Below are 26352 nucleotides of genomic sequence, written 5' to 3'. Positions count from 1 at the left end.
AAAGTCAAGTAGTAATCAAGTCAGTTTACCTTTGGGTGAATGAGTGGTTTTGTGGCAGCCATTTTCAGAATAAGCAGGTCACCTCACCTTGTTGTTGTTTATTCGTTTAGTCGCTTCCGACTCTTCGTGACTTCATGGACCAGCCCACGCCAGAGCTTCCTGTCGGTCAACACCCCCAGCTCCCCCAGGGACAAGTCCGTCACCTCTAGAATATCATCCATCCACCTTGCCCTTGGTCGGCCCCTCTTCCTTTTGCCTTCCACTCTCCCTAGCATCAACATCTTCTCCAGGCTGTCCTGTCTTCTCATTATGTGGCCAAAGTATTTCAGTTTGGCCTTTAATATCGTTCCCTCAAGTGAGCAGTCTGGCTTTATTTCCTGGAGGATGGACTGGTTTGATCTTCTTGCAGTCCAAGGCACTCTCAGAATTTTCCTCCAACACCACAGTTCAAAAGCATCGATCTTCCTTCTCTCAGCCTTCCTTATGGTCCAGCTCTCGCAGCCATATGTTACTACGGGGAACACCATTGCTTTAACTATGCGGGCATTTGTTGTCAGTGTGATGTCTCTGCTCTTAACTATTTTATCGAGATTTGTCATTGCTCTTCTCCCAAGGATTAAGCGTCTTCTGATTTCCTGACTGCAGTCAGCATCTGCAGTAATCTTTGCACCTAGGAATACAAAGTCTTTCACTGCTTCTACATTTTCTCCCTCTATTTGCCAGTTATCAATCAAGCTGGTTTCCATAATCTTGGTTTTTTTGAGGTTTAGCTGCAAGCCAGCTTTTGCACTTTCTTCTTTCACCTTCATCATAAGGCTCCTCAGTTCCTCTTCACTTTCAGCCATCAAAGTGATATCATCTGCATATCTGAGATTGTTAATGTTTCTTCCAGAGATTTTAACTCCAGCCTTGGATTCCTCAAGCCCAGCATGTCGCATGATGTGTTCTGCATACAAGTTGAATAGGTAGGGTGAGAGTATACAGCCCTGCTGTACTCCTTTCCCAATCTTAAACCAGTCCGTTGTTCCGTGGTCTGTTCTTACTGTTGCTACTTGGTCGTTATACAGATTCTTCAGGAGGCAGACAAGATGACTTGGTATCCCCATACCACTAAGAACTTGCCACAATTTGTTATGGTCCACACAGTCAAAGGCTTTAGAATAGTCAATAAAACAAAAATAGATGTTTTTCTGAAACTCCCTGGCTTTTTCCATTATCCAGCGGATATTGGCAATTTGGTCTCTAGTTCCTCTGCCTTTTCTAAACCCAGCTTGTACATCTGGCAATTCTCGCTCCATGAACTGCTGAAGCCTACCTTGCAGGATCTTGAGCATTACCTTACTGGCATGTGAAATGAGTGCCACTGTTCGATAGTTTTGAACATTCTTTAGTGTTCCCCTTTTTTGGTATGGGGATATAAGTTGATTTTTTTCCAATCTGATGGCCATTCTTGTGTTTTCCAAATTTGCTGGCATATAGCATGCATTACCTTGACAGCATCATCTTGCAAGATTTTGAACAGTTCAGCTGGGATGCCGTTGTCTCCTGCTGCCTTGTTATTAGCAATGCTTCTTAAGGCCCACACAACCTCACTCTTCAGGATGTCTGGCTCTAGCTCACCGACCACACCATCAAAGCTACCCCCGATATTGTTATCCTTCCTATACAGGTCTTCTGTATATTCTTGCCACCTTTTCTTGATCTTTTCTTCTTCTGTTAGGTCCTTGCCATCTTTGTTTTTGATCATACCCATTTTGGCCTGGAATTTACATCCAATGTTTCTAATTTTCTGGAAGAGGTCTCTTGTCCTTCCTATTCTATTGTCTTCTTCCACTTCCGCGCATTGCTTGTTTAAAAATAATTCCTTATCTCTTCTGGCTAACCTCTGGAATTTTGCATTTAATTGGGCATATCTCCCCCTATCACTGTTGCCTTTTGCTTTCCTTCTTTCTTGGGCTACTTCTAGTGTCTCAGCAGACAGCCATTTTGCCTTCTTGGTTTTCTCTTTCTTTGGGATGTATTTTGTTGCCGCCTCCTGAACAATGCTGCCAACTTCTGTCCAGAGTTCTTCCGGGACCCTATCTACTAAGTTCAGTCCCTTAAATCTATTCTTCACCTCCACTGCATATTCCTTAGGAATATTAGTGAGCTCATATCTAGCTGATCTGTGGGTCTTCCCTAATCTCTTTAGTCTGATCCTAAATTGTGAAAGAAGAAGTTCGTGATCGGAACTACAGTCAGCTCCAGGTCTTTTTTTTACCGACTGTACAGATGTCCACCACCTTTGGCTGCAAAGGATGTAGTCAATCTGATTTCGGTGTTGTCCATCTGGTGAAGTCCATGTATAAAGCCGTCTCTTAGGTTGTTGGAAGAGAGTGTTTGTTATGCAGAGTGAGTTGTCTTGGCAAAATTCTATCAGCCTATGTCCTGCTTCGTTTTGTTCTTCCAGGCCATACTTACCTGTAATTCCAGGTGTCATTTGACTGCCCACCTTAGCATTCCAGTCTCCTGTGATGAAAATAACATCTCTTTTAGGCGTGTCATCCAGTAGGTGCTGCAGATCCTCATAGAACTGCTCTACTTCAGCTTCTTCAGCATTTGTGGTTGGGGCGTATATTTGGATCACTGTGATGTTAGATGGCTTGCCCTGAATTCAAATTGAGATCATTCTGTCGTTTTTTGGATTGTATCCAAGCACTGCTTTAGCCACTTTACTATTAATTATGAAGGCTACTCCATTTCTTCTGTGGTCCTCTTGTCCACAGTAGTAGATCTGGTGGTCATTTGATGTGAAGTGGCCCATTCCAGTCCATTTCAGTTCACTGACGCCCAAAATGTCTATCTTTAATCTTGACATCTCACCAATAACCACATCCAATTTGCCCTGGCTCATAGATCTTACATTCCAGGTTCCAATGGTGTGTTGATCCTTAGAACATCGGATTCGCCGTTCAGCACCAGCACCGTCGGCTGCTAGCCGTCCTTTCGGCTTTGAGCTAGCTGCGTCATCACGTCTGGGGCTAGTTGAACTCATCCTCTGTTCCTCCCCAGTAGCATTTTGACCATCTTCCGACCTGGGGGTCTCATCTTCCGATGGTATACCGACATATCTCTGGTTCTACTGATCCATTGAGTTTTTACGGCAAGAATACTGGGGTGGGTTGCCATTACCTTCCCCAGGGATCGCATTTAGTCTGACCTCTCTGTCATGACCTTCCCATCTTGGGTGGCCCTTCACGGTTTAGCTCATGGCATCATTGAGGTGCTCATGCTCCAGCACCACGACAAGGTAACGATCCTTTGCTGAAGTCACCTCACCTAGCCTCTTCTTTTCTAACTGCCCTTTCTTTAGCTTTTACATGTTAAATCTTTGTATTATTATTCTTCTCTGATTTTATGGGAAAACAAGGGCACCATAAAGCCTCATTATTGCCTTTTACTAGACATAGGACTTTGTCTTCCCTTGCTCGAAAATGCTATTGTCTTGCTCCAAGTTCTCAGCTGCAATTGGTTGTGCTGCTTTGATGTCACAAAGGGAGTGTCAAATTAATATGAGAGGGAAAGCTTTGATTCTGAATTCCATCATTGTTTAATACTTTATTGTTTACATATATTGATAAAATACTGAGGCCAAAATCTGTTTGGTTTATCGGCAGTGATCTCATCATAATAAAAGGCAACTTGCAATAAACTTTAATATTCTGGTGACAAAAACTGGCCTGAGCTTACTCTAAAGTGGTTGTTATTTATGAGCTTTCTTGATTAGAAGGAATAAAAGGAAAATCTCCCATCATCCTAATGGCTGAAACTTCTTTTCTGCTTCATAATATCAGCATCTGGGACACACATTATCATAAGCCAGGGATTGGAGTATGCTTTTATCAGTCTTCATCCTCATCACTGTATTTGACATAGTGTAGAGTACTCCCTTACATACTCCTTTTTGAAGCAAACAAAGAAAGAACTGAATTTTGGATAATCCCTTCATAACATTTTCCATAAATAATCAAATGCAGTGATACAAATTCTAGGGGTGTACTTCCCATAGTTCCCTTTGGATTAATTCCAAAGGTAAAAATGACTCTGGTACAATTTTCTGAGCTGATTTTTCTGGATAGCCATTTCCTGCTTCTATAAGTACTCTGGGGCCTGGCCTCCTTTCCATTGTCTGATTTCTTAAGAACTCATTAATGTTCAAGACTAAAAGGCCAATATTTTTTTTAAAAAATGTGTATCCATGCTGCTGTCTAGTTGGTCTACTAAACTCTGGGCAGAATTCCAAGTAATGTTCCACGCTGGAAAGTAACTTATAAGGAAACAGAGCTAACTTCTAATACTGGTGAGCTTTACCAGCTGAAGCAGGGAATCAGACAATGAAGTAGTATTATAAGATTAGAAATACACAGAAGTAAAGATGTTCCTCTCATATTTTTATCTAATTTATTAATGTACTATATTTTCTCCAGGACTTTAACTTGTATCTCTTTGTTTCCAGAGCGCTAAATGTTCTTTATATCAGTGCATAATGGGGCTTATATGTTCAGCTACATGAAACACATTTCTGTCATACAAAGTAACTGAACTTCAAAACTTTAGTTACCCATTCTTGTTGACAAAATTAATGCTGTCATAGTAAAATTATTTCCTGCCGACTAGCCAACAAAAATCTGTCTCACTAGAAAAAGGGAAACAGTAATATTCACAAGTTCTTCCCAAATGATCATCTGAAGTTCCTGCAATCTGTAAGAATGCTACTGGCTGAGTTTTAATTCACACTGAAATATTTTATATTTATGTAATCATACAAATGCATAGTATGTATAGATCTTAAGTTAAATAAAAGTGACTTGGAATCCTGCTGCCAAATAAAAACATGAGATAACTAAAATTATACACCTGGGAAACACATGCAAAAAGATATATTACTGCATTAATTCATTCCAAAAATTAAACAGTCTCTGGATGATTTGTTAAAAGGCATTCTTTTGTGAGGGTCCTTCTAACAGCAGCAGACAGCTGCTCCAAGAAAAAACCAGTAGAAACTAAGTTAGAAATAAAATTACAAAATTCTTGCAATCTACAGTAGCAATAAGTTAACCCACTTTCACATATTCACAAGTTGCTGATAAAATTGCATTACTAAGTTTATTTACACATTTCAGCCATCCAAGTATCATCTATTATTTTGCTCATATTCATCTTGAGTCTGGGTACATCATTTGAAAAAAAGACTGAGGGACTGACAGAAAATCTGAGTCAGTTCAGAAGCTGGTCAATAGGACATTCTGATGTCAATCATGTAAAGGAAATCAAGAAACTGAAGTGCATTCAGAGAAAGGCAACCAGGAAACCAAATTCTGTAGAGCAATGGAAAAACTAAATCAGTTTAGCTTGGAGAAAAGTTATGAAGACAGATGATAGCAGTCTACGTATATGAAAGGCTGTTAATGCAAAAGATGTTCCATATTTATCCAAAGGATGAGATAATGATCAAATGATTTGAAACTGCAGAAAAGATTGTGGCCTTAAATTAGAAGAAACGGGTACCAGCTGAAAAGAATCCTAGACAAATACTGAGTTCTGCCTTAATGGAGATAGTGAAGCAGACTGGATGCCAACTCCTAGGAATGATGTATCTGCTTCCTAAATTGCTCCTCCTTTATTTATTTATTTATTTATCAAGCAAGCAAGCAAGCAAACAAACAAACAAACAAACAAACATATTAGCTGGGGATATTTAATTTCCCCCCAATTCTATTATCCTAACTATGAGTAAATTCAATAAAGGTACGAACAAGGGTTGTTGGACTTAAAAAACCTTTTTTACAGAACTATTACACTCATTTAGTGCAAGTGCTCAGACATGAAAGCACTCCATCATACACACATACATGTACATCATATAGGAAGATTCTGAAGACAACTGCTCAATTTATTTACCAGAAACATTCACTTTAAAGTTTCACAGAACCTCTTTTTTTAATCACTTAAGAAACTTTGGGAGAAGTTTAGAGAACAACATGTAATTTAGTGATATCTGCAATGCATGGTATCAAACTCTCTTTCTATTCTGATCCAGTGGCAGTTATCTAGCTGTAACTAAATAACAGATACAGATGCATTGGCTGAAATTGATGGAGCTCAGTTATAGAAACTGTAGGACTTCTCCTGGTATATTCTCACTCTGCCACAGACTATTAAAAATTTCAAAGCCTTGTGATTGACTGTTACCCTGTGCCCAGGGGAGGGCTCTTGTTCTTTCCTTATATGTCCATTTATAATGGTGAATTTGTACTATATCATTATAAAATGCTTGAGCATAACCAGGAAGTTCTGAGAAAATGTCTATCAACAATAAGAAGAAAAAGGAAAAAGAAAACCAAATCAGGTTGCAGGGTACAAAAAATTAAACACTACCAGCTAGAGGAAATTATACCCATTAATTCAAAGATTAAGTGGACCTGATGAATGAATTGGAATAACCGGAAATTAATAGTCCTGAACCTGAAAGTCAAGCTGACTGAAGCAGGCTGAAAGCAGACATTTGGGAAACAAAACAAACAAAGAAATAAAGAGATAGGAAAGAAATAAAGGGAGGAAAAATTTCTGGTTTACAACATAAAAATGAGCAGTTACTATATCAGCAGTCTATTTTTAAAAAGGGAAATCAGCAAAGAATTGTCTGTATTTTAATGAATAGTGAACAAAAGTAACAGCTTTTCTACTACAGAAAATCTGCCTTAGAAATCAGGCACCCTCTTACTGTGAGGATGGGCAACTGCAAAGCCATGTGGTTGGCAGGAGGCATTCTTTCTTGGAAGGCCTTGTGCGGACCAACTTGGATTTCAGAATGACTCATATGAGCAAGTCATCTTCACCCATGAAAAATAAAAGAAGCTAAATGGCTTGGCTACATGTTCAAAGAATTTTATGTTGGTGATTCTCAAGTACTGATCATTTACACTGATCAAAGACACTCTTTTTCCCATGGAAATACAGTCCTTGCTAAAGCTGAGAGCAATCTTTTTCAGTCCCAAGAATAAGACTAATACTTCCTCACTGAGAATATCCAGATGCCTGATAACTTATTTTCTGAAAAAATATTTAACATGTCCTTTCAATTAGTCAAAGCACATATACAAACTCTTATCTAAGGCCAAAGTAAAATAACCCCCAGAGTCATCACAGGTGCACATTCCTGTACTACTTTGCAAAAGATGATTTATTTACTATTTTAGAGAAGATGGGGGAACATCAGAAACCATTACATACCTATTGGGTATGCTGGTTTCTTTTATCTTAATTTCCTAGTTTTTCTTTAGCAGAACTATCTGGTGGCATTTCAACTGTAATGCCTTCAACCAACCATACTGATGGAAATCTTGTTTGAAGGACACATATTGAAACCACACAAGGGTATGTGTGATATCAAATACGAGCGAACAACAATTTATAGCTAAATAATATGACTGACATTTAGGCCATCAAACCCTTAATTGTTTAAGTATAATTCAGCAGCCAGCCACTACAGACAATATATTTAACCTAATAAAGTATAGTCTAATAACTTGCTCAAAAAAGGGACAGAGGGTATTTAAACATATTTTTTGCAATTTTATCTAAATATATCAAAAGTATGTTGATTAGGACAAGGTTGGCATAATCCCCAGAACATCTTGCAAAGGTCTCTGTCCATGTAACATGGGAAACATGAAACACAGTCCTTGTTTAAGTTCTTACTACTTGCAGAACCATTTGGAAATTAATCCTTTTCTCTCCATCTGCAGTTAGCTAGAAAAGTCTAAATAATGTATGATTATTATAGGATTTCTTGACTTTGTATATTTATACAAAGAAATAGCATTAAAATATAGTAATAACATATGTATGGACAGGCCCAGCATCAGCCATATAGTCTCTTCAGGCAGCTGCCAGCCCTTCTTTATACTGGATTCACAACCAACTCCTTCTGGCTTGATTTTGACCACTTGGTGCTTACGAGCTGCCTGATTTTTTAAAATTCCTGCAGTCCCCAAAGCAATATCGGATATCACGGGAAACTCTAAATGGTGGAAATCTCATAGCACTTAGCTAGATTGCAGTACTTTGGCTACTCTTTCCTCTACTGCTTATTAGCCTGCTGATATTTGGATGACACTTTCCCAAAGTCTTTCCGAAATCTACAGCTGGAGCTGCAGTATAGACTCTATAAAGTATGCTCAAGGGGTGGGGACAGTTTCTTTTTACATCATGGTATCCATCAGTTTCTCAGCCTTATAGAATACTTGCACTTAAAGAAAGGTTGCAAGCTAAACTCTACAGTATGATTCTTTATCTTCCCTTTCAGCCATTAGCAAACAGTGTGAAGGAAATTGGGTCTACAACTTGCATATTGCCAAGCTGTTTGGAGGCCGGCAATAAGCAGCATCACAACAACAACAAAAGCTTTGTGACATATATCTCCTTACAGGAATTTCCAGCTGTGCATTAAACAACTGAGGTCATTCACAGTGATTAGCAACTGTGCCCTTATTTCAATTGCGCTAGCAGAGACACATTAAAGAGAAACTGATCTTTTTTTAAAAGGAAGAAGGAAAAAGAGTTTCTCTCACAGTATCTCTTTACCTTTTGTATGTTAAGGCAAAGCCAATACACAGTTAATATCCAGTCTCATGTATTCAGGCCAGATATACTTTTCTCTATCATCAGTATTGTTTTAGGCAAGTGATATCTCAAGCCCATCAGGAACTAAAATGGCAATTAAATATTCTGTGTGGAACATGTCTGTTAAGTCTTGCTAAACTTTGTGTCTACAATTTAAACTAAAACAATTAAGCCACCTCCAGATCACTGCAGGAGCTTAAAACATAGGATATCTTAAATTATGTTTACAAATAATGTGAGTCAAAAGGCGACTATCACACGATGGACTCACTTGTCCAAGGATGACTAGTTAGGGTGGAGAGGGGAATAGAGTTACATGGGGATGGTTGTTATAGACCACTCCTCCCACACTTGGACTGTTTTAGATGTTTCATCGCTTGGATTTTTTATTCTTTATTTTTTATTTCTATTTATGGTATTTTTATAGTATTTTATTTTTTGTATTATTCTGATGGTTTTAATCACTTGTTGTAAACTACCCAGAGGCCTCCGATGGGAGGAGATGGGCGGGGATAAATTAGATAAATAAATCAATAAATATCATCTTCCTTAGGAGCAGAGGTAGGCAAACCAATGCCTTCCAGATGTGTTGGACTGCAACTGCACGACCTAACTGTAATATATGGGCATTGTGGTCCAAACCACCTGAAAAGCATGAGGTTGCCCATCCCAATTTGGAAGAAATAATGGAGGAAAAGGGTGACTTAAAGGAAGAAGTAGCTGTGACAAAACTGGGATATTTAATCTCCCTCAAGAAAGTCTAGAAATAGGTGGCTAATACAGGGAGAAGGGAACATGTCGCTAATACAGGGACAGATGTAATGGACCAATACGCAACGGTCCTACAGGCATGGCCAAAGACAATGGATGTTGCAAAAATGTAGAATCTTCATCAAATCTAGCTTGCTTCTGGTGACTATATGAATATAATCATGCAGATTTTCTGGCAATAGTATGGAAGCAGTTTGCTATTGCCTTCTTCCAGGATGTTTTTCAAGTCCTCAGTCTGGCCTAACTTGGGACTATAGTATGAACGACTAGAGGGCATCAAACCTGCCTCGATGGTTCTTTAATGTTTACATTGTTGTTGTAAAGTTGTAGAGGAATGTAGAAACTGTTGAAGAAGGAAAAACAAGAACTTAGCCCTGGAAAAGGACAGAGCACGAGAAAGAAACTCAAAATATCCCTTCTTTGTTTCTGTTGGATATAAGAGGGGGCAAGGGGAAATTCTGGCAAGATTGCAAGACTCTGTTACCATATCCTACAACAAAAAAGTAGCTTTCCTGTAACCCTTGTAGTGTCTATATTCTGACCTGACCTACTTCATAAAGCTAACAACAGTGAAGGTCAGGAGCAAATTCAATCAAGAAAAGTTGAAAAAGTGTCTGAGTTATCATAAATTGGTACTAAAGCTTGGGTCCAGCATCTCTCCCAAAAGAGAACAGCTCATTAAAAAAAAGTTGCTACCATTTGCATCAATTTATGTCATTTCTGTATTGATTGAGAATTTACTTTCTGAAAAAAAAGTTGGGTAAATAGATGCAGGTAAAGTTATGGACACTATATCATGCACATCTTTTAATGTAGTTGCATATAACATTCAGGTTATTAGCTTTAACTGAATGTATTAGCATACATGGAGGCAGTGAAGATATTACACTAACTATCCTAGAAAACTTAATTTGAAGTTTTGTTCAATAATGTTCCATTTAAAACAACTTTCTAGTATTGATTAACAGATGGGGGGCTGTGTGAAACCTTCAAATGCATGATTCAATTTGAAGGAGATTTGATCAAATTGCCTTTTTGAATCAAATAAATCAGTTCAAGGCATTAAATAGAATCAGGCATTTTCAGAAAGAATTTTGAAGAACTGATGGGCTTTCTGGCAATGCAGAATCTTAAACACTGTTCAAGCTTTTCTTCCATATATGCACAAGCTGAAGATAAGGCAGAACAGAGTGATGAGCTCTGTGATACTGACACAAGTAACCAGCCAATGAGTTTTTATGACCTCTGCAAATAACACCTATCAGAGCACTTGAAGAAATTACCTCTCGTTTGAGATTTCCATTTTTCTGCTAGAATTAGGATGCTTCACTTAAAGAGAGACTCAGATTTATTCATCATGTGAGTCTGAAGTAGTGCGCTTGCCTTTAGACAATTGTGAATATTAGTTTACATTAAATACAGAATAGTGACAAGATATACTTCTCAAACTTCCTTCACTTTGCAACACATCAGTCCCAGAAAAGGCTAATATTGACAATGAGTCATGCTAACAACCCTGCTAGCCCAGGGAAGAAAAAAAAAAGTGGAAAGGAGCTGGTAGATTTTTTGATCTTCAGTAAGACATAACTTTTTAAATCTTAAATATTTTCATTCATATGTGAAAAAGTATTTCTTCATATCAGTTCTGCCTTAAATGCATTTAATTTCAATGGGAGATTTCCAGTGATACAAGAGAAGGAGAAAAACGTATCTGTCCCTATTATCTATGTCCTGGATGTTTTTATATACCTCTGTCCTGTCTCCCATTACCCTTCTTTGTTTTGAGAATAACCAATAAAATATAATTTTAGAATTAACTTATATTCCAATACAGGTGAATAAAGAAAATTGATTCATCCAAAATATTTTCTCCTGTTTAACTAATACCATAAAACTGCAGTAATGTGATATTTTTCCCCTAGCTAGATTAATTTGTAATTCCTATTTCATCTATTATAGATACCTAGTTTAAGTTTCTTGTGATACTGGGGCCTAAGGACAGGCTGATGAATACAAGAAAAGACAATTCCACTGCTAGAATGACATCAGAATGAATTAGATGTAGTTGAAATGTAGTTCTTGACAATTACTTAGAAAAAGTCAGCACATGCAAACACACACATACACTGTAGTGAACCTAAACATTATTTTATCTCTTTGGCAAAATAAAAAAACCCATAAATTATACATGAATAAAGAAAAATATTTAAAGGATAACTGAGTCTATTAGATTTCTGAATCGCATTGATTTAACTGACTACCATTTAGCAGACTTCAGATGCAATGGACAAAATATTTGTCTGGATATACCCCTGAAAAAATGGACAAGTCTGTTGCATATGAAGTCATCCAGACCAGTCACTTAAATGTACTTTAAATTGTATCAGATTAACATCATTTGCATCAATTTATGTCATTTCTGTATTGATGTCATAATGCATCTGAGGTAAATTGCCTCAAATGGCATACTTCTGCATTTAACAGAGATTCGCTTCTTATGAATGGTCCATTAAATCAAGGAGTTACTGTACTAGGATTCTCCATTCAGTATAAATATCTCTTTCTTTTCTCTGAGGAAAGAACATGTCCTGATTACCAGGAAATACACTGAGACAATGACTTGGTCTCTAATATTTATTAGTAGTACTTAACAAGAATCCTAACAAACTGAGGAAGCGTGGGAAAACCCCGCCATATAACCCCAAAGGTTAAGGCGGTCCCGATCTGTGTCTCTTTGAATGGCTGAACAGTTCCTCAGTGCTACGCATGCGCTTGACAGTCTGGGTGGGAGCCCCCTGCTCTCCATCCTTACTCATGACAGAACATAAATGAAACAAGAAGTTCCCACAGATCCTACATAATAAGGCATTAAAACCTCTGAGCAGATAACAATGTTTTCACTTCTTTAAATAAACGTCTGTTGTAAAAATGTACTAAGTCATCTGGAACTTTTGTACAATTTTTGAAGTTTGGAAGCATGCTTTAGAAACAAGAGTAATATTTAAAAGTTAAATAACTGCATGCACAAAATTATAGTTTTTGAAGCAGTAAGAGACTCTATAGATATTTCAACAATAAGCTACCCTAAAGCAGCATGGTATCAAATTTTAGCACGCACGTCCTTCTCCCAAACATCTTCATTTTCAAAATGAATGCTTGGGCAGATTCCAGAAAAATACTTTTTCCCCTTCTTTCTGAAGTTTTTTAAAATGTGCAAAAATAATCCCTTAGCCTCTCTCCTTTTAAGCTTATTAAAATAAATAAATAAATGTTATCTTTTCTTCCTCTTATGTGTACTCTGCCTTTGAACTCTAATGTACCACCTGCCCTGAAGCATCTTTTGAACACATAGCTAGTTGGCAGTTAGTGCCACAGCTGGCAGGAAAAGCAGTCCCAGGACTTCTGAGTGAGCAAAGCCTGCCTCCTCCTGCCCCATCAAAGTCACCATCACCAGTACCTGAAACAGGACTCTGGCTCTTTTGCCTGATGTGGCTTAATGTACAGATTACTAGTATGATCACACTACTAGCAATGTATAGATCATGACATTAATCAGTTTGGCAGACACTAAAGGGGCTGATTTAGGCAGTTTGGACAAGCTTTAGAATGGACATGTGGGAAGAATCTTAGTCTGTTAATAGAAGACACTGTAAGGATGGGAGACAGTAAATCTGATTAATTTCAATAATACAGAGTTCTAACTGGGAGTATGCTATCTGGTAACATCTCTTCACGTGGGCATCAGCACCCAAAAACAGAAAAGCCAGTTTTAAGGACCATTTATAAATTGAATGTCATAGTAAGTTAGACATTAATGTTTATTTCTTACTCTGGTTTTTTTTAAGTTTTTATTTTTAACCTGGAAAGAAACTGAACAAAATGAAATTAGAAAGCTGGGAAGAAAAGCAAGAGAAAAGGCGACTATGTGAATGAAAAGAAAATTAGCACCTTGCTCACTGATTCTGTAAAACATTACGCTAAATATTGTTGTTGTTATGGCTGCACACCCCTTATTTCCCAAGACTGGTTTTTAGTTGCAACACCTAGACCATTTTGATGCTAGAAATTTGAGCTTTTAATACTGCTGTAGTTACCAGCTATAAGGCAATCACTAGGGAGGAGTGGTATATACATTTATTTATTACATCTAAATAGATGTATTAGCCAAACAAAGCAAAATAAATAAATGTTCTTAATCATCCTTTCTATACAATCCTTTCCACTTTGTCAAAATCTGATTTTATTTATGGACTTGAATACAGTGCTTTTGTTAACACAGATGTAGATTGCATTGGTTTAAGATGGCCTTATTTGTTGACACAATCACAACACAATCCTTTTATGCAAAAGACAATTTAGCAAGTTATCCACTCTTATCTTTCCTTACTTTGTTCTAAGTGTAAATGTTAACTTTTAAATAATTTTTATATCCATAATGTTTTATTGTGAATTATATCTACTTTTATTTAGTTTTACCTTAATTTCACTCAATTTCTATCAACTACATCTGATTTCCATGTTATTTCCATGTTGCATCATATTACACTTTCTCTCTCTCTTTCTTCTTCAACTTTGTAAAAAATGTTAATGGCTTTTCTCCCCTTTAGGGCAAATTTTCTCTATAAAGGAGCTGAGAGCTTATTATCTTACTGAATCTTCAAAAACATTTGGACAAACGATTGCACAGAACCAGCTTTCTCTGAAACCCTGTATCATCATGTATAGTGCTGTTCTGTCTCATTTGCCTACTACCATGATACATTTGGCTATTTCTTCTCATCAGACAGGGATATAGAAGGTATTTATGAGAAAACACAGACAATACGAACTGTACCTTTCCAGTTCAGCAATTTTCTTATCTTTGTCATTTTTTTCATTCTCTACTTCTTTGAGGATTTCTAACAGCCTGTCCACTTCAGCTTGAGTTTTGCCACATTCCTCTCTATAGTAGGCAGCCTCTTTGTCCAGCTGCTTCATTCGATCAGCAAATTCAGGGTTCTTCCGGGCTTCTTCCTCAGCTTCTTGAGCCTGTTAAATTAAACAATAAATCAATCACTAACCTTCTCCCCTAGTTTATAGTGCTATTCATTACTGCTAAGCTCCATATAACAAAAGAATTACTAAGTATTCTGTGAGGTGGTGAAGTTTTCTCGCTACTTCCTACGATAGGTATTGGGCAAAAACTTTTTCCCCTCAATATGCTATTATTTGGGGAAGGGGAGAGACCATGATTCCTAGTTCTAGAAATAAAATGCTCCTTGGAAAAATCACATTGAACAAGTTAACATAAGCCTACACCTGATATGGTTTAATTTAATAACTACTTTAAGCAAATCTTGACCAACTTAAGGCAAATTATTTCAGACCAGATGAGAAGGCCTCCAAACGATCGTTTTACCCCAAATCCCCATTTTTCCCCCTTATTTTATTTCATTCTGCCAATACTTAACCTGAAACATAAGAAGAAAGAAGCCCCTCACGGAACAGCACAAATAAACGTACCTGGCAAACACATGCATGAGTGGCTGGTCAGTTCACAAACAAGAAAGAATGCAATGAACACGACAGAAAAGAAGAGTGCAAAGCCCAGTCTTGTTCCCATTAAAGCTAATGGCAAAACCTCATTAATGTCAGTGAGAGCATGAATGGGCCAGAAAGGTTTAAAACATTACACTGAAATAATCACACACAGATGTAAACAAGAAGGCACTGCAATGCTTAGCCTACCCCTTGTTTCCCATTATTCCTAATTGGCATCTTCAAAGAGCAGGCAGAGAGAAAACAAGTAGTTTAACTGCAGTGCACATTAAAGACACAATTCAGAGAACAGTTTTTCAATGTATTGTACACAAATACATTTTAAGGATTGAGGATGCTCCAGAAAACTGCATGTCCTGCTGCTATCTAACAATGCAGTTCAAGTCTTGGAGTTTGTTCTATTTATTACATATTTATAAACTAGCAAGGAGAAAAAAACATCAATAGGCTAAATAAAGCTTACATTTCAGATAAAAGATCACACTGATATCTACTTTTTGAAGGTTTACGTGCTTTGCAATGATTTTTTTTTTTTTTTTGCAGTTTTGAACAACTCTTTGAGTTCCAGGAAAACATGAAGTAATGTACAAACAACCAGGTTATTAATGAATTAATGGTCAGGGTAATTTTTCTGCATGTAACATATCAGTTAAGCATGAGGATAATCAAGACAAGTTTATTCTGAGTGGATCTCTTATTCTCAAAGAAACTTCTGAGGCCATTTCAAAAGTGGTGAGTTTCCTACATGGACGTATTTTAAAAAATGCAAACAAATCATAAGTGCACCATTTATCCACAGGGAAATTGAGCTGTGTGACATTTGTTGCATATATGTAAACTTTTTAATGTATAATATGGTTTCTAAATGGAAGAGTTAGAAATACAGGGAATTCACCATGACTGAAGCAGCTCTAAGTTTAAACATGAAGGGAACATTTTCTACATAAATCAAATATAATCTACACCATTTACAAAGTACATAATTTCTCAAGTATTCCAGTGGGCTACCTCCATTCATTTCAGGTCAGAGTTTGGTAGGTCAGAATTCTGAGCACATACCTCTGTACTATAAGCTTAGCGAACAACAGTTGAAGGGAATTATGGAAGACTTGGCTGAAAGTTACTTCAGAATGCAGTGAATACGTATTGACTCTTCAGCACCTTAATAATTCATGCTAGATTTTCAGGTGAAATTACAAGGAGCATCCAGGACATGACATTAAAAATATATCTAGGCTATATGCTGCGTTGACTGCTATACATAGTTGTTCATTTTAAAAAAAATCCTTGAACTTGCCATTTGGCAATTAGGCTAAAAATGTTGTTTTAAGAATTTTGAAGAATTTATTTGATAGCTGAGATGTTGAGAGTTAAGGCAAATATTTATTCTATTTCCTAGACTTACTTTTTCTTCAGAGGGCAAAATATGAAGGCTTATAAGGTACATTTAAAATAACAAATGAATGTGAAATAACAAAGATGAATGACCAGTAGAAGAATGAATCAGAACCTCTTTGGGAATAATATTTTAATTTAGGTTTTCCAAATAAGCTTTCATAAGTAAAATCTTCATTCAATGTAATAACGAAAAGAAACAAGATGGAAATAGGCAGAGAGCAAATACCTGATTTTTATTTAAAACAGTACCTACTGTATTGACTGTTATTATGCATTTCACATAAGCATGAGGAAAAATTGCAAACAATGGCTGGAATTACACATCACACCTTATGTGATAATACAATTTGGTTTTCACCTAGCACGTGTATGAGCCTAGTCAATGTGGTTTGTAAACCAAGTTTACAATCTAGTATTATGGGTGACTGTAGCTACTTAGCTTCTTATTCAATAAACCAAGATTTAGTATAATATGTAATCCCAGTCTACATGTTTCCATAATTTGCATAAAACCTATAATCTTAATTCAAAGTGAGACTGCTACAAGGAAATTTTAATATGAGCTCCTCTTCCCTTGTCTCACATTCCATTCATCCTCCTGAATCAGTTTTCTTTAAAATGGCTATCAGATCTGTGATATTGTGTCTTGTTGGTTAATGCATATTCACGGCAAATAACTAGATAAAATGAAAAAAACTCTTTCCTTAAACTTAAATTTACCTCAAATCCACCAGTTAACAATGGATTAAAAATGAGAGCCTCTTACTGATCAGAGTTAGGAATGAGATCTTGCAAAAGTCCTACATAATCTTAGATTACAATTTTCTTTAAATGTAGAAAGCTGGCATCTTTAAGATAGGATGGAAATACAAATCTCTTTCTGTTTTTCCACACCCTGTGAGGTAGGTTGGGCTCAGAGGGAGTGATTGGCCCAGAGTTACCCAGGAGGTTTCCATAGCTAAGTTAACCACTACAGGTAGTCCTCATTTAGTGACCACAATTGAGACTGCTTTGCTTAACAACCTTCACTTGGTTGTTAAGTGAAGCAGTCAGTAAGTGAAACCGTGACTGTGCTTATGATCTTACTTCAGTTTTCCTTTGCTTTACAGCCCTGAAAAGGTTGCTAATGTGAGGATTGGTCATAAAGTTACTTTTTCATCACTGTCATAACTGTGAATGATCACTAAATGAGGCAGTCAGTAAACGAGGACTACCTGTATACCAAATATCATATATTAAGTGCTGTTGGGCAATATATATTGCTGAGATCTCTCTCTCTGTCCCTGGTATATATTGGACTTTAAAGCTATCTTTGAAAGGGCATTAATCAAACACATGTAGGAAAAAATGAGGAAACCTACTTATGTATATTTTAATTTCACTGAGAAACCAAATGAGTTCCATATCATGGAATTAATTTTATATATGAAAGCTCTTGTAGAGAACTTGAATAAAAATATTAATTTGAAAGAAGCTAATTCATTCTTTATCTGAAAACTCTTTTTCTACTGATCTTTTAAGCAAGATATTTAAAAGATCAGTAGAAAACATGACATATCTGCTATATATAAACATAGATATGTAATATAATGAATTCTGCACTGCATTGTTTTGTTTTTATACTGGTTTAGGAAAGATATTGTTATTCCTTCTGTCTAAATTTCCCAAAGAATTTGAAGTAATTTTAACTTTGTCCACTAAATGTTTCTGTAGCATTAGGGCCATTCAGATAAAACAGCAAAGTCAACATATATACGTGTATAGGTAAAGGTAAAGATTTCCCTTGACATTAAGTCCAGTCGTGTCTGACTCTAGGGGGGCAGTGCTCATCTGCGTCTCAAAGCCGAAGAGCCGGCGTTTGTCCGTAGACGCTTCCGTGGTCATGTGGCCAGCATGACTACACGGAACGCCGTTACCTGCCCGCCAAAGCGGTACCTATTAATCTACTCACATTTGCATGTTTTCGAACTGCTAGGTTGGCAGGAGCTGGGACTAGCAACGGGAGCTCACCCCATCACGCAGATTCGAACCGCCGACCTTCCGATCGGCAAGCTCAGCAGCTCAGCGGTTTAACCCACAGCACCACCGCGTCCCTTCATATACGTGTATATGTACGTATTAAAGAAGCCCACTTACCTGGGAAGCAGATTTCAGATTTTTTAAGTAATACTGACAGTGTTGTACATGAATGCAACACACAGTTTTTATGGACAAACATATCGTAGGTCTAAGGGAGGTTTTCAGACAGGGCAAATGCTCTCTGAGGCAGAGCTACTGGAGCTACAGTGTAATATGAATGTGGGGATCGGGATTGTTTGCAAGGGGCTGTCAAAAAAATCAAGATGGTGGCCAAATGTAAAACAGGGCATGACTTTGATTACATACAGGTAGTCCTCAGTTGAGAACCTTGAAGTTGCAGCCATTGCAGCATCCCTGCAGTCACATGATAGCAATTTGGGTGCTTGGCAACCGGCATGCAATTATGACAGTTGCAGTATCCCACGATCATATGATCACCATTTGCGACCTTCCCTACTGGCTTCTGACAAGCAATGTCAATGGAGGTCGCAAATAGTGATCACATTATGACATGCCTAATGACCATGTGGGATTCACCTAAGCACTGCAACTGGAACTGCTGGAGTAAGTCGGCACAGTCATGTCACCGTGTTGCTTAGCAATGGTGTTCCAAGTCCCAGTTACTGTCTTTAACCAAGAACTGCCTGAAGCTGCATCTACCATCTCAACTTTTTTATTTCCCTCCCCTGTGGACATTTCTACTGTGGAAAAAAAAGAGTCTGCTATGCAAAATGCATTGAGCTCTTTGTATCCAATGTGGCTTCTTGTACATTAATTGGTTGCATCTAGTGGTTCATCTTCCAGGGCCCACATACTGCACTTCCCATGTACATGCCATAGATATCAATGCTGTACACTGAAAAAACAAGAACGTGAAGTATGGGAAGGCCTCACTATGAGTGCACTGCAATATCTATCATATAGCACTAGAATGTTCACACTGAGCAAGTCACCAGGAAAAGCCACTTAAGGCTTATTCTCCAGATAGCCTATGGATTGGGTAGCGATACTGTATACATACTAACTCTACTCTCAGAAGTTTGTTTCCTATGTTCCTTCAGCTTCATAGTGTTAAAATACATTTTCTGCAACTCTAAAGAATTCCACAAAGTATTAAGGGCAGGTCTCATTGTAGTAACTATAAGAGGCATCTCATATTAAGGTGCTTGGAAATCCCAAGATAGATCAGGGCTTTCCTCTTTTACCCTTTTCATTCTTTATCTATTCATTAATTTTCAAAGTCCATCAAGAGGATACAGAAGCTATCTGCAGACGTCTTCATATATTTTTTTTACCAAATTTCCATCTACTGGTCTTTATTGTTTAACAGTATATTCTGTAGACAAAGTTAAGAATAAAAATATTCCTGCACCAGGCAAGGACTACAAGATGTCCAACGCCCCTTCCAATCTTTACATTCTATATTCTAGGGATATTCCAGATTGAGAAACAGAATAATGATGTCCACTAAGGATGTGGTTAACATACAGCTAGGCTGTATTAAAGGCCTCTCCACCTTCTCTGCTGGCAGCATAAGTGCAGGCAACCAGATACACACCTGGGGTTCAATGAATGGGCCCAAAGAACTATTGCAACTGCTCTTTCAAAGCAGACTCAGTGGAAGGTGCATAGTCGCTTCAGCCTTGCAGGTCTTCAAGGCCAAGCAACATTTAGGGTGTATTAAAAGTCAACCGCCTCTGCTAGTCCTGATGGATTACAGCAGCAGCAGCAGCAGCAGCAGCAGCATAATTTCGCTATTTTGGGATCATATCCAGGATAAGCTTATAGAAAAGGAGATCCATCCATTATTTTATACAGCCATAATTACACTCATGCAATTTGATTGTCTCCAAATATTTATAGAAAGCTGAATGAATTATAAATCACTTTACAAAACTGCTAGAACATGAGACTTCTTTTGTACAGTATATCCATGTCTTACAATGACAGTTTATGAACTGTCAACTAGTTTTCATGTTTCTGCACACCCACAGAGAGAGAAGGGGCCAAATTTGGGGGAAGGGGAGAGAAACCTAAGCAGTTCTTATGAATGAACCAGTCTTACATATTTCTGCTTTATTTTTTCCTTGTTATTCAAATTATTACATACAATCATATTACTTTATTGTAATGAATGTAAAGAAAGTGAAAATGTGTGCATTATTTATTACCATATTATATGCATCACTTATTCTTCCAACACTGATACATAAGCATAAGAAGGGCAATACACGTTTATTTAGAAGAGCCAAAGTATGAGTATGATTAATAAATGAGACAGCAGAAAGATGCATGCAAGAAAATACCTTAGATCCTTCAAATTGTATTTATCAACACCATGTCATCAGAGATTGTTCAATTCCAGTTATTAGTTAATAGCTGGGATTGACTGGAGGCTATAATTAGAGCTATCCTCTAAACTGAATTCAAAAATTGTTTGCTGCTTGTCATTATTTTCTGCAAACATTTAGAAAAACAGAATCCAATGGATAGTGTTCCTTTAATGTAGAAGACAAAAACATTTTCTACAAAATACAGATTACCTCAGGACAAACTGAAGGATTTAAAAATATAAACATTATAATCCACAAACCATTAAAGACAGAAACTACAGCCAAATTAGGTTGGGATATAACTGTCTGTGTGAAAACACACCAAATAAACAGCCAGTTATGATCAACTGAAAAGCATTATGTAGCTATTCTATCTTGTTTTCTTTAATGGAGTTCCTCTGACAAGAGAAAAGACTGAGGCAATGGGACTATAAATGGTAGACAATACCATCAGGAATCATCAGAATTCTAACTTTTGCTCCCGCATAATAGGGATAGAATGAGTGTACAGTACAAGCTGTATCTGGAAGCACTGTCTGTGAACAGAATTAACTGTAGTCATTCACCAATTCCATTAGTATCTATTCGTTAGATGTATGTCCCACACTTCATGCAGGAGCAAAAGGTAGTAGACACTCCTCTCCTTCCTCCTATTTTTTCCCAACAAGTTTGTGCAGTAGGTTTTGCTGAGAGTGTGTGACTGGCCCCAACTCACCCATTGAGCTTCCACGGAAGACAAAGACCCCAGTCCTAGTTAAACATCTTCCCCACCTCACACACTGGTTATTAATTATTATTTTGCTGAAGACCTGAGTCTTTGAGTTGTTGCTGATGATGTTGTTTTTAACACAATGTCAATTTCAAGTTGTGAAGCAGTTTGACCACTGAACCCATCAGAAGAAAGTATGAGAGAAATATCAGGCACAGTGCATATCTGAGTTCCCTGGGGCTCGTGCCCTACAACCTGACCACTGTTCTAAAGATGTCCTTCCAGGGTCACAGAATACATATGGTTTTCCCCTTTTATTACTTTTCAGAGGAACACAAATACTGCTTATTATAAATCTGCCCCAAGTCAACATGTTCTTTAATATTTTTGAGTGCCCCAAAAATCAACTTTCAGAAAATTTGCTTGTTAATTTATTTATAAAAAGACAAGAAACATCACAGTAACAGAAAAGAACTATAGTTGCCCAGTGGCAATAATAAAAATCCTCTTCCTCACACAACACCCAACCCAAAGGGGCCCAATAACTATTCCAAGTCCTGGGGGATGATACAGGTTTTCAAGGCTCATCTAAAGTAGTCTTTAAAACAGCAATTTCTCAGTAGCCTTCAAGACAATCCCATGTAGAGCACATTGCAACAGTCCATGTACAAGGTCACCAGAAGAGTTAACAGGACCTCACTGTAGCAGTAACCTAGAAGTGATGTTTCAAATCACTGGCTAGGGAATTACTGTGTTTTTCTTTTTTTTTAATAAAAATGCAGGACCATCAGTTTACAACTTCGTTCATCAGGCATTCATTTCTATTTAGTATGTAGACGATGAATGGAAAGACATCATAATGCTCAGAAATGTCTCCATTTTAAGTAAAAATATTTTGCCTTGAGGTTTGATGACCTTCTGGATTCTATCATTTCAAAGCAGTACATTGTAATCATTTGTGGCAATCTGATGAGTTGCAGTTTGATAAATCTGTTACAGAAAATATCCTGATCAAGATCTTGACTAAAAGCAATGCATTAGATTAGTCCTCTCACTGTTCGCCTTTTGCCATGGCAGCTGCCTAAGCCAAATTATGTTTTATTTTAGCTATAGAATTGCTAGTGAGAAATGTCAAGTTCTGGTTTTACACTCTGAGAAAATCAAATAGTAGTATGCAACCTCTCAGCCTGGATAGGCTCCTTCTTCTCTGTGTCATACTGACTCTGTTTCATAGTGATACTAAGCCAGTATAATTGAATTTAAATCAGCGTAGTGCAGTGTTTCCCAACCTTGGCAACTTGAAGATGTGTGGACTTCAACTCCCAGAATTCCCCAGCCAGTGGCCACACATCTTCAAGCTGCCAAGGTTGAGAAGCCCTGGTGTAGTGTTTTTGGCAGGATTTAAAATAAAAAAAGGGTGAGGAACTGGGAACAGTTTGCAAAATATACAGTAGGTTGCACTGAGGTTAGGGAGTAAGGCTTATGACAGCCTCCTCCCATCACACACTACTCACAGGATCTCTCATGCGAAACTTGTATGCAACTCACAGGATCTTTCAGGTTCTCAAGGGTTATTTATGTATTTATGCCCTGAGTCACACTGAGAGTCTTTGTCATAAAGTGTGGGCAAGCTGAGTCTCACTGAACATACCTTTCTATACTGGGGACATGTGTATGAAGCATCTCTTTCATTTGCTATAGTGGGTCCAGATAGAAAGATTCTATATTTGAAACAAGACAATGGAAATCTTCTTACTTGAATGAAATGGGTGTTAGAATGCTTCTGGTGAGGAATAATTTCAAGCCTTCTTAACTCTGTAGTTCTACAAACATCCCAGTTCAGAGGGCAGTTCTAGATGGGAAATGAAGCTCATTTCTATCTTTTGGGAGCAATCATACCCATTTGTCATTCATCCAATATTGTCTTGCCAGAAATCCACTTTCTTTAAAAAAAAACAACCATGTCATATTTCATTGATAATTTATCTCCAGCATAAGCCCGGTACACTTAAAGTGAATGAAAACAGCTGACCCACCCAATCAGCATAATAAGAATAATTCCAGGTTTTACAGGAGCTTAGTCCTACCCAGTACTTAATATAATTACCGGCTAATTTTGAATAAGTGAATGTTTTAAGAAACCTCTTGTTTACTCACTCAATATTTCTATTACAACAGTGGAATTTGTTCCAGTACTAAGAGGGGATGTAATGCCTCCGTTTATTATGCATATCTTGCTTAGAGACATGTCTTACCTTCAGACTGGAATTACATTATTGGAGACTGTAACACAATGTTCTGTCATTATTAGTGTTAATTCTATCAATACATATAGGAAAATAGCTTTGATTTATATAATATATGCACAGAAACTTACTTGTTCCTCAAAAATGATTTTCAGATTAGGAATGCTGGTTGATTTATGGTGTATGCTCTACTCTCACCCAGTTGTGGAAGCACACTATGCAATGTCACAATAACATTAACAAGTCTTTAAGATGCCACATGGGTGGTTTTAAAAAGAGTTGCTAATACTATACACATAAAACTTAAGCGTTTAAAAGGAAAACAAGATTATATTTCTTTGGTTGAAATAGCCATTGGTTATTTCATTCTCCCAGTTATGTGCACTTCAGCAAAAGTCTTGCTGGCCTTATATTCAATCAAGCAGGCTCACGATTGTGTTTTAACAGCGTTCCAAAAGTTCACAAGACTCTGATGTAACATTGTGCCACCTGCAGTAATGAGAGCTCTTTCAGAGGGAGACCATATGAAAAGCACACCTGCTCATGTGAAATAGATAAATCCAATCATTATTCTTTTCCTGACATAATTTTTATAGAAATGAGCATGTAGGTTTTGTAACCCCTGTTACAGCAAACTACCCCCGCAGATACAAGCAAAGGTATTTAATGCCAATTAAATAGAAGCAAAGATATTAGAGAAACAATAAATAAGATTCTATCACTATTATTTCTATTCTATTGCCAAATAGAAGCAAAGATATTAGAGAAACAATGAGTACGTTTCTGTCTTCTGCCATAGATCAGGAGGAGTCTGGTAGCACCTTTTCTGGCTAACAGATTTTATTAAAAGGCATCAGCTTTCATGAGCTGATATCTTTTAATAATTTTTGTAGCCAGAAAAGGTGCTACCAGACTCCTCTTATTTTGGGCTACCATAGACTAACGGGGCTCTCCTCCTACAGCATCCTCTGCCTTATAGGTAACATATAAGTATAAGTAATGTATAATGGCCTAAGTGGTGCCTTGGATTACCAATACCATTTGTGTCCATGCCTGCATGTTCTATCATTTTATTGTGCTCTTAATCCAAGTTTTTTTTTTTACTTTTTCTACCTTGTTTGATATAGAAATTGCCATGGGTCTGTAACTATAGTCAAATGACTGAATTAAATTATATTGCAAATGCTGGAGATTGATCTTTTTTATACCTGAAAATTCAACTATCTTCTAACTAATGTGTGACATACAATAATACTTGTTCCAGGATAACAGCATTTATCAGTATTTTTGAGAAACGGTGAATAATTTTCCAAAGCTTACATTTAATTTGAAGGATCTAATAAAGTATGCTGTGAGCATAGCAGTAAAATAACAGTAAAGCTTGATATTTGCATGCTTTCTTACAATTAAGCAGTTGAGGACTTGAAGGCAATACAAACTTTAAACGCAAGGTTTATTTGTCCAAATTTTAATGAATACCATTTTCTACATCTTTAAAAAGAAAATTGGCCTTAAAGTCCACAGAGCCCACTTAATTTAACACAAGGCAAATGAGGTCATTAGAGGTTCTGCAAAGCTCTACAGAGGAAGAATAGAACATCATGGTGGGTAAATAGATCCTCATGCTTTCATATGTTACAGCGGAGACTTTCTGAAAGGACTTACGGGATTGTACATCTGATTGAACAATTGTTCAGCTTGCTACATTGCAAAGTTGGGAAGAATGAAGCACAGACAGGAAAAGAAGGAAAGATCCAGGAAAACAGTATTAGCTTAGCAAAACTGGCATATTTGCACAGAAGAACTTGGAATTTAAAAAAGAAGAAATTGTAAGTTTCTAAGCATTCCTTACTGGATGTGAGAAGCTCTAGGGAAAAACAACTGTTGATTTTGGCTCCTAGAAAGGAATGGCTAAAGTACCAAATCCAAGGTTTGTGTTACTTTCCCTTTCTCAAGCGAAATAATCCATGAAATACAGAAAGCTGTCCACTGCTGATGATACATTAAGTGCTGGTTTCTAGCAATGAATCATTAGAAGTGTTTTTGGCCAAGGCTGCAATTTATCTTCAAAGGTTCAGAGATGGTAATAAGAAAATATTAATTAGACTTTATTGTTAAATGTAGAGCTTTCGTTTCATATTAATATAAAACTCAATTTCCATTTTATTTCAGTACAGAACAGTGTATAGCTTAGCTAGTAATAGTAGTGGCCAAATCTAAGAAGTGATGGAAAATTATAGCTGATAAATATAAAAGCAGTGCTATAACAATGGAAACAGAGACATGTTCTGAAATAAACTTCAACATGTAATTTTTATTTCATTACTTCAGGAGTCAGAGAATCCTATGCATGCATCACCAATGCTTTCACAGGTACAGTGGCACTGCCCAGCACTGGGGTCCACAGGAGGGGGTCAAAAAAGTCAAAATGGAAGCCATGACTGCCATGCCCCTTTGTATGCATGTTACAGGTGAGGCTTTGATTGTGTGACCCCAGACACCCCTGCTGCCCAAATTTCTCTTTCCGGCTTAGTAACTATCCCTGGATTAGAAACATTCTTCAGGGTCCCACCTCAACTTTCAGAGCCATGCTTGAGACAGTAGCGGAAAGGTG

General features: G+C 37.3%; 1 protein-coding gene across 1 annotated transcript in view; it reads right to left on the bottom strand.

Moving 5' to 3' along the window:
- The window catches only part of ERC2 (ELKS/RAB6-interacting/CAST family member 2), a 630778-nt gene that overhangs the window by 334704 nt on the left and 269722 nt on the right, over nt 1-26352 (bottom strand). The window contains exon 10 of the mRNA XM_063296431.1: nt 14270-14463. Within this exon, the coding sequence (XP_063152501.1) occupies nt 14270-14463 (194 nt within the window). The remainder of the gene's footprint in view (nt 1-14269; nt 14464-26352) is intronic.

This window comes from Candoia aspera, chromosome 2, assembly GCF_035149785.1.
Source record: "Candoia aspera isolate rCanAsp1 chromosome 2, rCanAsp1.hap2, whole genome shotgun sequence".
Classification (NCBI taxonomy): Eukaryota; Metazoa; Chordata; class Lepidosauria; order Squamata; family Boidae; genus Candoia; species Candoia aspera.
Note: the sequence above shows the minus strand (reverse complement) of the source record. Positions and strands in the feature narration are given on the sequence as shown.